General features: G+C 48.3%; 1 protein-coding gene across 8 annotated transcripts in view; it reads left to right on the top strand.

Moving 5' to 3' along the window:
- The window catches only part of USH1C (USH1 protein network component harmonin), a 193,797-nt gene that overhangs the window by 155,405 nt on the left and 24,293 nt on the right, over window positions 1-14,099 (top strand). For 6 of the 8 annotated variants that reach the window (XM_063944096.1, XM_063944095.1, XM_063944097.1 and 3 more), the window contains exons 15-18: window positions 2,439-2,488; window positions 3,064-3,216; window positions 3,448-3,564; window positions 5,852-6,304. The exons of the other annotated variants lie outside the window; for them this stretch is intronic. In XM_063944096.1, coding sequence (XP_063800166.1) covers window positions 2,439-2,488; window positions 3,064-3,216; window positions 3,448-3,564; window positions 5,852-6,304 — 773 coding nt within the window. The remainder of the gene's footprint in view (window positions 1-2,438; window positions 2,489-3,063; window positions 3,217-3,447; window positions 3,565-5,851; window positions 6,305-14,099) is intronic. 8 annotated transcript variants of the gene reach the window in all.

Genomic DNA, 14,099 nt, shown 5'->3' with positions numbered 1-14,099 from the left:
AGCAAATCTATAGGAGACTAGGAGCAGAAGCAGATGGTATTAGCATGGCACAGGCAGGGGTGCATGCCTCCCAGCTTTCTTCAGGCAGAAGGAGGGACACATACTCGGCAAAAAGGGGTGTGACCAACGAAAAGGGGGCGTGGCTTCGCGGAGGACCCGCGATCACGAGCCATGCCTCCGTTTTCGGCAGTGAGGGGGCATGCCCAGCACTCTGTGAGCTGCTGGCATGCCCCCAGGGGCAGATTATGAGCCCAGGGGGCCCAGGGCACTTGAGACAGGGGGGCCCTATCTCATTGCTGTGCCTGCTGCGGTTTAGGGGGCGTGGCCTAATCGCGGGATGCGTGGCCACGCCCCCTTATGCAAATTCCTGGGATTTTTTTTTTTTTTATGGGATTTTGGCCCATCAGCTAGGGGTAAATCCAGAGGGGGTGGTCGCTTTCCCCTACACACCCGCACAGGCAGAAGAAAGCAGGGAGGCTGTTGCCTCCCTGCAACACCACAGACCTGCCAACACGCAGCAGCGTGTGCTGACTGTAGGACAATGCTGCTGCTGTTACTGGCAGGACGGGGGAGCTTCAGAGCTACTCCAGCCGGGGGGCCCCCTAAAACTGTGAGGCCCGGGGTACGTACCCCCTGGGCCCCCCCTTAATCTGGCTCTGCTGCTGCCCCCCCCCCTTAATCCGTACCCCCTGATGCCCCCTCTCCTGTCTCCAAGCAGAACAGCGAGTACAGGAGCTTCCTAACTGCCCCCCCCGCCACCACCACGGGACACTGCGGCCCGCGGGTGGGACAGCGGGACAGACCCAAAAACATGGGACTATCCCGCGAAAATCGGGACAGTTGGGAGGTATGGGGGTGTGTGAGGGGGTATGCCGTACAGACAGACGGGCACCGGCTCACTGTGTGCTTGACCCCCCACATCAGCATACTCATCAGGGGCTCTTTGGCGCGGAGGAGCGTCACTTTCTGGCACACTCCACGCTTCTTAGCTGCAGTTTTGTGGGGCACCTGCCGCTGTGCAGGTTCCGTACTGCCTCTGTTATCTCCAGCCCCGGCAACCCCACCGCTAGCAGTGAGGTGCGCCCAGCTCCTTCTCACACTTTAGCCGGCGGGCAGCGCTGCAGATGTCCACGCTGCTTGCAGGCTCCGACCCCCTTCTCCCTCCAGCCGCAGCGTCTCCTGGGGGCTAACCAGTCACTCCCAGTCTCCCCTTACCACAGTGCCTGGAAGCTGCGAGGTCCGCGCCGCATGCATGCTATGACCCCCTCCAGCCGCAGCGTCTCCTGGGGGCTAACCAGTCACTCCCAGTCTCCCCCCGTCACCCCTGTCCTGGCCCCGTCACCCCTGTCCTGGCCCCGTCACCCCTGTCCTGGCCCCGTCACCCCAGTCCTGGCTCCGTCACCCCAGTCCTGGCCCTGTCACACCTGTTCTGACCCTGTCACCCCTGTCCTGGCCCTGTTACTGCATACCCTCCAACTACCAGGAATGCAGGTAATACTCCATATAATACAAATATTGAACCCCAGAAAGGCATGCAAGGGTTAAGGGGGCGTAGCCTCTTGCGACGGTGTGAAGAGCGCCCGTAGGGTGCGATGAAGCACCTAGTAGAAGGATAAACCGGAAACAGCGCCATAATTGTATATTCGATCAGCATATAATAGATGGGGTGAGATTACATAGACATTTATTGTGCTAAAATATATGAAAAGATTATATCACATCTATATACTGTATATGCAAATATATAAATACGTAACAGTCTACAGCTGGATGGTGAGTTCATACAAGCACTATAGGTAGGATAAGAAATAACAGATCTTCTATGGCAAAGGAAGGTTAAACTGATCACATTCCTATAAGGTCCTTGCAAGCAATGAGAATAATAAGGTATAGTAAATACCGCAACACTGTCCTATCAGTCATCAGGACTATTCACCGTTATGCACAAATGTTTCTCTACAGACGGCTCTTGAGTTCATGGTACACAGTGTCTATTTACAAAGCCCCAAAAACTGTTTTTGTGCCCCACGACGACCTTGGAGCTCGTTTGCTCGTTTATGCGGAGCCCTCTATCATTGTATCTTATCTATAAAGGTCCTTGTATTGCTCAGCATTACACATGAAGGGGATAGTGATGCATACGAATACAATATAACAAATTGTGCTAGATCTTATGGGACATTCCCGCCTACGTGACCTCAGGGGGACAGTGCATGATATGCGGAATGGCTTCACATTGAATCTAGCAGAGGCCTAAGACCTGGGGATCTCCCATGATCCTCCGCTGCCCAGCAGCCCAAAAAACTGTCTCTTGATATTGTTTTGTGAAAGGTTCATGTTCCATCCTGTAATGTAGGAGAGGTCACGTTCTCTGTCATTTCACTGTATACAGTACGGCTTCATATTAACCCTCTGTTGTCTCTTCATGTCACGTGTAGCATTTGGCTGGTTCTACCGATATGAAGGGAAGTTCCCCACCCTTAGAAAGGTATGATGGGTGCTGTGTATCGTGTGTATATTTCTGCGTGTGTTCTATCCTTAAACTTTACAAACAGTAACTGCACATGGGGACAATGTCATATGTCCAGAGCATGTTCTGTTGCATGGTAAAGCTAGGAGAAGGGGGTATGGGGGTGTACACTGACACTCGCCGGACTTCTCTCACTGCACTTTAAGATGAGGGCTGAGTGATTTTACTTTCCATTAATGCTCACGCCTTTGATTCATGCTCCCTTCATTCTGCAGCCGTGTCCTTTTTATTCACAGTCACTTCTCTTAACCACTGAGCCGTCTCTGGAAATAGGAGTCTCTCTGACTAAACTGTGCCTTACTCTCCTGTCTCCATCTATGTGAGGGGTTTGCGGTGTGTTTTGCAGTGTGTAATGCACTATGGTCCTCTGTTTCCTGCACAGACTACTCATAGCTGAGTGATGGCGGAAAAATTATTCCCTATAGAACTTCTAGTAGCTCTTCCAGGGAATAATGACACCTCTGGCCGGATATGGTAGTCTCTGCGCGCTGCTCAGCCTTCTGGGGGTGTCATATTGTAAAATAACCTCTTAGAAGGGAAAAGAACGGAAGAAATCGAAGGCCGAGCGGCTGTTTGAGCAGAAGAAGAGCAAGAAGGAAGTGGAGTTTGAGCAGAAATTGGCCAAGGAGAAAGAAGAGATGTTTGAGAAGGAGAAACAGCTAAAGATCAACCGTCTGGTTCAGGAGGTAAGTCTATCTCTGACCTGTAATGTGGAGTAGCCTCTAGGCAGTCGTCCAGTACACCATGCACTTGTGCTAGGACACGCATGTTTATCTGGGTACCTGGGGTGGGTTGTGAGACATTTTAATTATTCTATTGGAAATGGAACATGACTGTAAATTGTAGCCCAGATCGCCATACCATTGTATGCAATTGAATGTTATGATGCACATGTCAATTGTGACCATGTGACGAAGGTCTCTGAGACGGAGCGAGAAGATCTGGAGGAGTCGGAGAAAGTTCAGCACTGGGTGGAGAGACTCTGCCAGACCCGGCTGGAGCAGATCTCCTCCTCTGAGAACGACAGTCACGAGGTAACTGCCCCCGATAACCGCTGATTCCGTAGGGCCCATTTATCAATGTGTTTTAACTATTTAAAACTCATTGCGTATGATAACTGCTGTTCCAGCCAATCAGCTCCCAGCTGTCATTTTTCAAACCATGACAGTTGTGAACATATTGGCTGAGCACCATTTATCATACGCAACGTGTTTTTAAATAGCTAAACTCGTTGATAAATAGGCCCCCATGTTTCATTGAGCAATCTACTTACATGTGCAGAATTCATAAGTATCCTTACAGCATGCAGTAAATATTCTCCTTACAGAAGGGCACAGCACACAGAGACAATATATATCATCTAAGACAAAAATAAAACTAATTGCTTAGCACAATTCTATTTACGTGTTTTGCATTTCGGAGGTTTTTTGTTTTGTTGAGTTTTTATTTACTTGTTGATTCCTGAAAGAGTATTTTTAGTACGAGCAGAATTGGTATAGATTACATACGTTATCTGAAAGAATGCATTAGACACAGGAAGGGATCAATACATCAGTGATATCACTAGGTCCTGGCGAATTACTAGACTGCGGTAGTGGTGTCTCCGTTATGGATTTACTGCAGACTTATTGTCCTATTACTGTATATTGCTTTCTCAGCGGAAACCAGTAACTTAGCTGCAAAAGCCTTAACCCGTTATTAATGGTTAGTTTATAACATGAAATCCAATTTGTGACTATCAAATCACCAACGCTTAGCAGACCCCATTGGTGAAGCGCCGTCACTGCGCACCGCATACCGGCTTTGTTCTGTTTATGCGGAAATGATGAAAAAGTTTAAGGAAGTTTTCTGTCTGTCCCCTATCATACTGTGTGCGGCTTATGTCTTTCATGCATCCTGAGAGTGGAGGACTGTTGTATCATTGGACTTTTGTTACAGTCCTATTTATGACATAGGGGGTCATTCCAAGTTGATCGCTTGCTGCTGATTTTCGCAGCGCAGCGATCAGGTGAAAAAACGGCATTTATGTGCATGCGTATGGCCCGCAATGCGCACGCGCGACGTACAGGTACAAAGCTCTTTGTGGTTGTGCTCCGGTTCTAGCGAAGTTTTCCTTCGCACTGACGGCCGCAAGAAGATTGACAGGAAGGGGGCGTTTCTGGGTGTCAACTGACCGTTTTCAGGGAGTGTTTGCAAAAACGCAGGCGTGGCTGGGCGTTCGCTGGGCGGGTGTATGACGTCAAATCCGGAAACGAATAGTCTGAAGTGATCGCAAGCGCTGAGTAGGTTCAGAGCTACTCTGAAACTGCACAAACAGTTTTTGCAGAGCTCGGCTGCACAGGCGTTCGCACTTCTGCTAAGCTAAAATACACTCCCAGTGGGCGGCGGCATAGCGTTTGCACGGCTGCTAAAACTAGCCAGCGAGTGATCAACTCGGAATGACCCCCGTTACCCAGAGTAAGAGCGATATAACAGCGTAAAATGTGTTCCATCGTAAGCAAAAGACCAGAGGTGATCTGCGGGGTGTGGTTCATAGGGTCGACCACACTTAGGTCGACAGTGTCTAGGTCGACCACTATTAGTTGACAGCAACTAAGTCGACACCCAAAATAAGTCAACACAAGCATTAGGTCGACATGAGCAAGGTCAACATGATAAAAGGTCGACATGAGTTTTTTTATTTTTTGGGGTGTAGTTTTCTTCGTAGAGTGACCGGGAACCCCAATTAGTGCACCGTGTCCCCTCGCATGGCTCGCTTCACTCACCATGCTCCAGGCAAGGTGCCTCACTGCGCTCGGCACGTGGACTGTAAAGTATGAAAAAGTTAAAAAAAATTGTGAAAAACTCATGTAGACCTTTTGTCATGTCGACCTAGTGACCATGTTGACCTAGAAACCATGTCGACCTAATGACTGTCGCCCTAAGTCGACCTAGAGACCGGATACCGTTCTGCGCTAGCTCTGAGCGAGTGCAGCATTGAAGCCTGGAAACGCGCCCTCTTCACAAGCTAAACTCCAATGAAACGCGCCTGCTCAGAACTCCTACCCTTGGCAAACATCTGCTCCTACATAATCCTATGGCAGAAGTTTGCACACAAGCGCACTGACCTACACCAGTATTACTGAACCAATATTAGAAAGCAGACTTTTGAGATGTTAGGACCTATAGGACCTAATGACATCACTGGTGCGTTCTCACACTGAATACCGTTTCATCCCATAGGACAGCTGTCACCACTGACTTTGGATGTTCTGTGTTTGTGGGATATTGAGCACATTTTATTCTTGCTGAAGCTTGCTAACTTTCTGCTGTTTTGAGTAGGGAGCAGGAGGGCGCCCACCTGCTGTGGCTTCTCCTCCGGCAGCTGTGCCCGCTGCTGCCGCTGTGCGGAGGTTTGTTGGTGGCCTCCAGCTTCACACCACCGATTTGGACGACGTTCATTTAGAAGACCCTGGTCGTCCTGTTAAAAGGTTGGCACCCCCTCCTCCTTCACCGCGTATGTTATCTGCATCTGGCAGCGCCCACCAGGCTCCTTCTCCCAACATCACGTTGATGAGGAGAAGCGCGCCACCAGCCTCGACAAGGACTTCTCCCATACAGCCAACGTGGATGCACTTGCCTTCTCCTCCACTCTCAACTCCACCCCCTGCACCTCAACACCCTACAGGGTCTCCGCGGCCACCACTACCCTTCTCTGAGGAGTTAAAAAGCTACAGAGGAAGGTCAACGATGAGGTCTTCCAACCCAGAACCAGCCTACCCTCCAAGCCCAAAGGTGAGCTCTCTAGATACAGTATATGTGGAATAATCTAGAACGTTTGAGTAAAAGTGGTTTTATGAGGATAGTAGAGTTGTATATTCTGGCGATATGAATCCATGTACGACACAGGGCATAGTAAGAAGAGAAGATTCCAGAGAGTGTCGCATCTATTCCACAATTTGTGGCACAAAGCTATTTGTGTTATAACAGGTTTCCATTTACCAAAGAATTTGCAATTAATTAACCTATGTATTTGTGGCATGGAATTTTGGTTCAGAAATGTTAACGCTTAAAGAAGGCGTGGCTAAAACTAGTTCTTGTGACGTTATTTATTTATTTATTTATTTTTTTAATGACAGCCAAATAGAGTTTTGTCTGGTAAAGAAGAACCTCTGGTTATGCGTTAAATTGCTACATGGCAGCTCCTTCCCTGTAGTGTTTTCCCAGTAACAGAGGGGCAGATGTATAGAGCCTGGAGTAGTGATAAAGCAGTGATAAGTGGAAGGTGATAATGCACCAGCCAATCATTACTGGTTTGAAAAATGAGTTAGCAGCTGATTGCTGGTGCGTTATCACCTTCCACTTATTACTGCTTTATTACTTCTCTAGATTTAATACATCTGCCCCCCTTTTCCTGAGTCACCAGCATTCGGTATAGAGCCTAATGGGCCCTACACACCCGGTGATGTGCCGCCGAGGTGTCCTACGGGCGATCTGGCGGCGGGGGAGGAATGACGGGGGGATTGAAGTTTCTTCACTCCTCCCGTCAACTGGCTCCATAGCAGTGCATGCTAATATGGACGAGATTGTCCATATTGGCATAGAAACATAGAAACATAGAATTTGACGGCAGATAAGGACCACTTGGCCCATCTAGTCTGCCCCTTTTTTATTTTATCCTTTAGGCAATCTCAACCCTTTTTTAACCTTGATTCTTTGTAAGGATATTCATATGCCTGTCCCAAGCATGTTTAAATTGCCCTACAGTCTTAGCCTCTACCACCTCTGATGGGAGGCTATTCCACTTATCCACTACCCTTTCTGTGAAGTAATTTTTCCTTAAATTTCCCCTGAACCTCCCCCCCTCCAGTCTCAATGTATGCCCTCGAGTTCTAATACTTCTTTTCCTTTGAAGAATGTTTCCCTCCTCAACTTTGTTAAGACCCTTGATGTATTTGAAAGTTTCTATCATGTCCCCCCTTTCCCTTCTCTCCTCCATACTATACATGTTAAGATCTTTTAGCCTTTCCGGGTAAGTTTTGTGATGTAGGCCATGCACCCTTTTAGTTGCCCTTCTTTGTACACTCTCTAATGTATTTATATCCTTCTGGAGATAGGGTCTCCAGAACTGGACACAGTATTCCAGATGGGGCCGTACCAATGACCTATACAGTGGCATTATCACTTCTTTTTTCCTGCTACTGATTCCTCTCCCTATGCAACCAAGCATCTGACTTGCCTTTCTCATTGCTTTGTTGCATTGCTTTCCTGCCTTCAAGTCACTTGAAATAGTGACTCCTAAATCTCTTTCCTCCTCAGTAGTTTCCATTATAGTACCCTTGATACTATACTTAGCCTTTGGGTTTTTGAGACCCAAGTGCTTGATTTTGCATTTTCTCTAACGTCCTAAGTGGATGCTGGGGACTCCGTCAGGACCATGGGGTTTAGCGGCTCCGCAGGAGACAGGGCACAATAATAAAAGCTTTAGGATCAGGTGGTGTGCACTGGCTCCTCCCCCTATGACCCTCCTCCAAGCCTCAGTTAGGTTTTTTATTTTCAGTGAGTCCTGCTGGCAACAGGCTCACTGCTACGAGGGACTTAGGGGAGAGAAGTAAACTCACCTGCGTGCAGGATGGATTTGCTTCTTAGGCTACTGGACACCATTAGCTCCAGAGGGAGTCGGAACACAGGTCTCACCCTGGGGTTCGTCCCGGAGCCGTGCCGCCGACCCCCCTTGCAGATGCCGAAGTTGAAGAGGTCCAGAGGTCCAGAAACAGGCGGCAGAAGACTTTCAGTCTTCATAAGGTAGCGCACAGCACTGCAGCTGTGCGCCATTGTTGTCAGCACACTTCATACCAGCGGTCACTGAGGGTGCAGGGCGCTGGGGGGGGCGCCCTGGGCAGCAATGTATTATACCTTTTTTATGGCTAAAATACATCACATATAGCCCTTGAGGCTATATGGATGTATTTAACCCCTGCCAGAACTCACAAACTCCTGGAGAAGAGCCCGCCGTTTTAGGGGGCGGGGCCTATTCTCCTCAGCACACGGTGCCATTTTCCTGCTCAGCTCTGCTGTGAGGAAGGCTCCCAGGCTCTCCCCTGCACTGCACTACAGAAACAGGGTTAAAACAGAGGGGGGGGCACTTATTTGGCGATATGATTACATATGTGAAAATGCTATAAGGGAAAACACTTGTATAAGGGGTTGTCCCTGTATAATTATAGCGTTTTGGTGTGTGCTGGCAAACTCTCCCTCTGTCTCCCCAAAGGGCTAGTGGGGTCCTGTCCTCTATCAGAGCATTCCCTGTGTGTGTGCTGTGTATCGGTACGTGTGTGTCGACATGTAGGAGGACGATGTTGGTGAGGAGGCGGAGCAACTTGCCTGTATTGGTGATGTCACTCTCTAGGGAGTCGACTCCGGAATGGATGGCTTATTTAGGAATTACGTGATAATGTCAACACGATGCAAGGTCGGTTGACGACATGAGACGGCCGGCAAACAAATTAGTACCTGTCCAGGCGTCTCAGACACCGTCAGGGGCTTGTAAAAACGCCCATTTACCTCAGTTGGTCGACACAGACACAGACACGGACACTGACTTCAGTGTCGACGGTGAAGAAACAAACGTATTTTCCTTTAGGGCCACACGTTACATGTTAAGGGCAATGAAGGAGGTGTTACATATTTCTGATACTACAAGTACCACAAATAAGGGTATTATGTAGGGTGGGAATAAGCTACTTGTAGTTTTTCCTGAATCAGATAAATTAAAGTGTGTGATGATACGTGGGTTTCCTCCGATAGAAAATTATTGGAGGTATACCTTTTCCCGCCAGAAGTGAGGGCGAGTTGGGAAACACACCTTAGGGTGGATAAGGCGCTCACACGCTTATAAAAACAAGTGGCGTTACCGTCTCCAGATACGGCCGCCCTCAAAGAGCCAGCTGATAGGAAGCTGAAAAATATCCTAAAAAGTATATACACACATACTGGTGTTATACTACGACCAGCAATCGCCTCAGCCTGGATGTGCAGCGCTGGGGGGGCTTGGTCGGATTTCCTGACTGAAAATATTGATACCCTTGACAGGAACAATATTTTATTGACTATAGAGCATTTTAAGGATGCATTTCTATATATGCGAGATGCGCAGAGGGATATTTGCATTCTGGCATCAAGAGTAGATGTGATGTCCATATCTGCCAGACGATGTTTATAGACACGACAGTGGTCAGGTGATGCAGATTCCAGACGGCACATGGAAGTATTGCCGTATAAAGGGGCGGTCCATCGGACCTGGTGGCCATGGCAACAGCTGGAAAATCCACTTTTGTTACCCCAAGTCACATCTCAGCAGAAAAAGACACAGTCTTTTCAGTCTCAGTCCTTTCGTACCCATAAAGGCAGGCGGGCAAAAGGCCAGTCATATCTGCCCAGGGTTAGAGGAAAGGGAAGAAGACTGCAGCAGGCAGCCCATTCCCAGGAACAGAAGTCCTCCACAGCTTCTGCCAAGTCCGCAGCATGACGCTGGGGCCATACAAGCGGACTCAGGTGCGGTGGGGGGTCATCTCAAGAGTTTCAGCACGCAGTGGGCTCACTCGCAAGTGGACTCCTGGATCCTACACGTAGTATCCCAGGTGTACATTGGAAATTCGAGACGTCTTCCCCTCACAAGTTCCTGAAGTCTGCTTTACCAACGTCTCCCTCCGACAGGGAGGCAGTATTGGGAAAAAATTCACAGGCTGTATTCCCAGCAGGTGATAATCAAAGTACCCCTCCTACAACAAGGGAAGGGGTATTATTCCACACTATATTGTGGTACTGAAGCCAAACGGCTCGGTGAGATCTAAAAGATTTGAACAATTACATACAAGGGTTCAAATCAAGATGGAGTCACTCAGAGCAGTGATAGCGAACCAGGACGATATGATGTCACTGGATATCAGGGACGCTTACCTACATGTCCAAATTTTGCCCTTCTCACCAAGGGTATCTCAGGTTCGTGGTACAGAACTGTCACTATCAGTTCAGAAGCTGCCGTTTGGATTGTCCACGGCACCCCGGGTCTTTACCATGGTAATGGCCGAAATGATGATTCTTCCTAAAAGAAATATGGACGCTTTCCTGATAAGGGCAAGGTCCAGAGAACAGTTGGCGGTCGGAGTAGCACTATCTCAAGTAGTTCTACGACAGCACGAGTGGATTCTAAATATTCCAAAATCGCAGCTTTTTCCGACGACACGTCTAATGTTCCTAGGAATGATTCTGGACACAGTCCAGAAAAGGATGTTTTCTCCCGGAGAAGAAGGCCAGGGAGTTATCCGAGCTAGTCAGGAACCTCCTAAAACCAGGAAAAGTATCAGTGCATCATTGCACAAGGGTCCTGTGAAAAATGGTGGTTTCTTACAAAGCGATCCCATTCGGTAGATTTCACGCAAGAACCTTTCAGTGGAATCTGCTGGGAAAATGGTCCGGATCGCATCTTCAGATGCATCAGCGGATAACCCTGTCTCCAAGGACAAGGGTGTTTTCTTCTGCGGTGGCTGCAGAGTGCTCATCTATGAAAGGGCCGCAGATTCGACATTCAGGACTGGGTCCTGGTGACCACGGATGCCAGCCTGAGTGGCTGGGGAGCAGTCACACGAGGAAAAAAATTTCCAGGGAGTGTGATCAAGTCTGGAGACTTCTCTCCACATAAATATACTGGAGCTAAGGGCAATTTACAAGGCTCTAAGCTTAGCAAGACCTCTGCTTCAAGGTCAGCCGGTATGGATCCAGTGGGACAACATCACGGCAGTCGCCCACGTAAACAGACAGGGCGGCACATGAAGCAGGAGGGAAATGGCAGAAACTGCAAGGATTCTTCGCTGGGCGAAAAATCATGTGATAACACTCTCAGCAGTGTTAATTCCGGGAGTGGAAAACTGGGAAGCAGACTTCCTCAGCAGGCATAACCTCCACCCGGGAGAGTGGGGACTTCAGCGGGAAGTCTTCCACATGATTGTAAACCGTTGGGAAAAACCAAAGGTGGACATGATGGCGTCCCGCCTGAACAAAAAACTAGACAAATATTGCGCCAGGTCAAGGGACCCTCAGGCAATAGCGGTGGACGCTCTGGTAACACTGTGGGTGTACCAGTCAGGGTATGTGTTCCCTCCTATGCATCTCATACCAAAAGTACTGAGAATCATAAGAAGGAGATGAGTAAGAACGATACTCGTGGTTCCGGATGGGTCAAGAAGGACTTGGTACCCGGAACTTCAAGAGATGCTCACGGAAGAACCGTGGCCTCTACCTTTAAGAAAGGACCTGCTCCAGCAGGGGCCTTGTCTGTTCCAAGACTTACCGCGGCTGCGTTTGACGGCATGGCAGTTGAACGCCGGATCCTGGAAGGGCATTCCAGATGAAGTCATCCCTACCCTGGTCGAAGCCAGGAAGGATGTAACCGCAAAACATTTTCACCGCATTTGGCGAAAATATGTTGCGTGGTGTGAGGCCAAGAAGGTCCCTACAGAGGAATTCCAACTGGGTCGTTTCCTACATTTCCTGAATACAGGACTGTCTATGGGCCTAAAATTAGGGTCCATTAAGGTTCAAATTTCGACCCTGTCAAATTTCTTCCAGAAAGAACTGGCTTCAGTGCCTGAAGTTCAGACGTTTGTAAAAGGGGTACTGCATATACAGCCTCCTTTTGTGCCTCCAGTGGCACCTTGGGATCTCAATGTTGTTTTGAGTTTCCTAAAGTCACATTGGTTTGATCCACTCACCACTGTGGAATTAAAATATTTCACATGGAAGGTGAAGATTCTATTAGCCCTGGCTTCAGCCAGGCGTGTGTCAGAATGGGCGGCTTTATCATATAAAAGCCCTTACTTAATTTTTCATTCTGACAGGGCAGAATTGAGGACTCGTCCTCAATTTCTCCTTAAGGTGTTTTCTGTTTTTCACATGAACCAACCTATTGTGGTACCTGCGGCTACTAGGGACTTGGAGGACTCCAAGTTACTTGACGTTGTCAGGGCCCTGAAAATATATGTTTCCAGGACGACTGGAGTCAGAAAATCTGACTCGCTGTTTAGCCTGTATGCACCCAACAAGATGGGTGTTCCTGCTTCTAAGCAGACGATTGCTCGCTGGATTTGTAGTACAATTCAGCTTGCACATTCTGTGGCAGGCTTGCCACAGCCAAAATCAGTAAAAGCCCATTCCACAAGGAAGTGGGCTCATCTTGGGCGGCTGCCCGAGGGGTCTCGGCTTTACAAGTTTGCCGAGCTGCTACTTGGTCAGGGGCACACCCTGACTGAGGAGGACCTGGAGTTCTCTCATTCGGTGCTGCAGAGTCATCCGCACTCTCCCGCCCGTTTGGGAGCTTTGGTATAATCCCCATGGTCCTGACGGAGTCCCCAGCATCCACTTAGGACGTTAGAGAAAATAAGAATTTACTTACCGATAATTCTATTTCTCGTAGTCCGTAGTGGATGCTGGGCGCCCATCCCAAGTGCGGATTGTCTGCAATACTTGTACATAGTTATTGTTACAAAAATCGGGTTATTCTTGTTGTGAGCCATCTTTTCAGAGGCTCCTTCGTTGTTATCATACTGTTAACTGGGTTCAGATCACAGGTTGTACGGTGTGATTGGTGTGGCTGGTATGAGTCTTACCCGGGATTCAATATCCTTCCTTATTATGCACGCTCGTCCGGGCACAGTATCCTAACTGAGGCTTGGAGGAGGGTCATAGGGGGAGGAGCCAGTGCACACCACCTGATCCTAAAGCTTTTATTATTGTGCCCTGTCTCCTGCGGAGCCGCTAAACCCCATGGTCCTGACGGAGTCCCCAGCATCCACTACGGACTACGAGAAATAGAATTATCGGTAAGTAAATTCTTATTTTTTAGCATTAAACTGTAGTTGCCACGTTCTTGACCATTTCTCAAGCCTACCTAGGTCATTAATCATTTGTTTGACCCCTCCCGGTGTGTCTAACCTGTTGCATATCTTTGTATCATCTGCAAAAAGGCATATCTTCCCTTCAATACCATCTGCAATGTCACCAACAAAGATATTAAAGAGAACTGGCAGATCCCTGGGGTACTCCACTGGTAACATTTCCCTCCATAGATTGCACTCCATTAACTACGACTGTTTGTTTCCTGTCCTGCAACCAGGTTCATATCCATTTAACTGATTTATAATCCACCCCCAGGCTTTCAAGTTTATTTAGCAGTCTGCGATGTGGGACAGTGTCAAATGCTTTACTAAAGTCTAGATATGCTACATCTACAGCTCCCCCTTGATCTATTATTTTCATCACAGAGTCAAAAAAGTCAATAAGATTTGTTTGGCATGATCTCCCACCAGTAAATCCATGCTGTTGCATGTATAAGCGACCCAGAACCAACGATGAACGAGTGCGGGGCCGCGCATCGTTCATCGCTGGTGCCTCCACACTGAAAGATATGAACGAGTTCTCGTTCATTAATGAACGAGAACGTTCATATCGTTCAGTTAGATCTTTAAGTGTGTAAGGATGAGCGCACTTCCCAGTCGGAATGCCCGGCTAGTGTGCGTTAAGCAGTGCAAGCAGC

Source organism: Pseudophryne corroboree, chromosome 11 (genome assembly GCF_028390025.1).
Source record: "Pseudophryne corroboree isolate aPseCor3 chromosome 11, aPseCor3.hap2, whole genome shotgun sequence".
NCBI classification, from domain to species: domain Eukaryota; kingdom Metazoa; phylum Chordata; class Amphibia; order Anura; family Myobatrachidae; genus Pseudophryne; species Pseudophryne corroboree.
The sequence above is the reverse complement of the archived record's forward strand: the minus strand, read 5'-3'. Positions and strand labels throughout refer to the sequence as shown.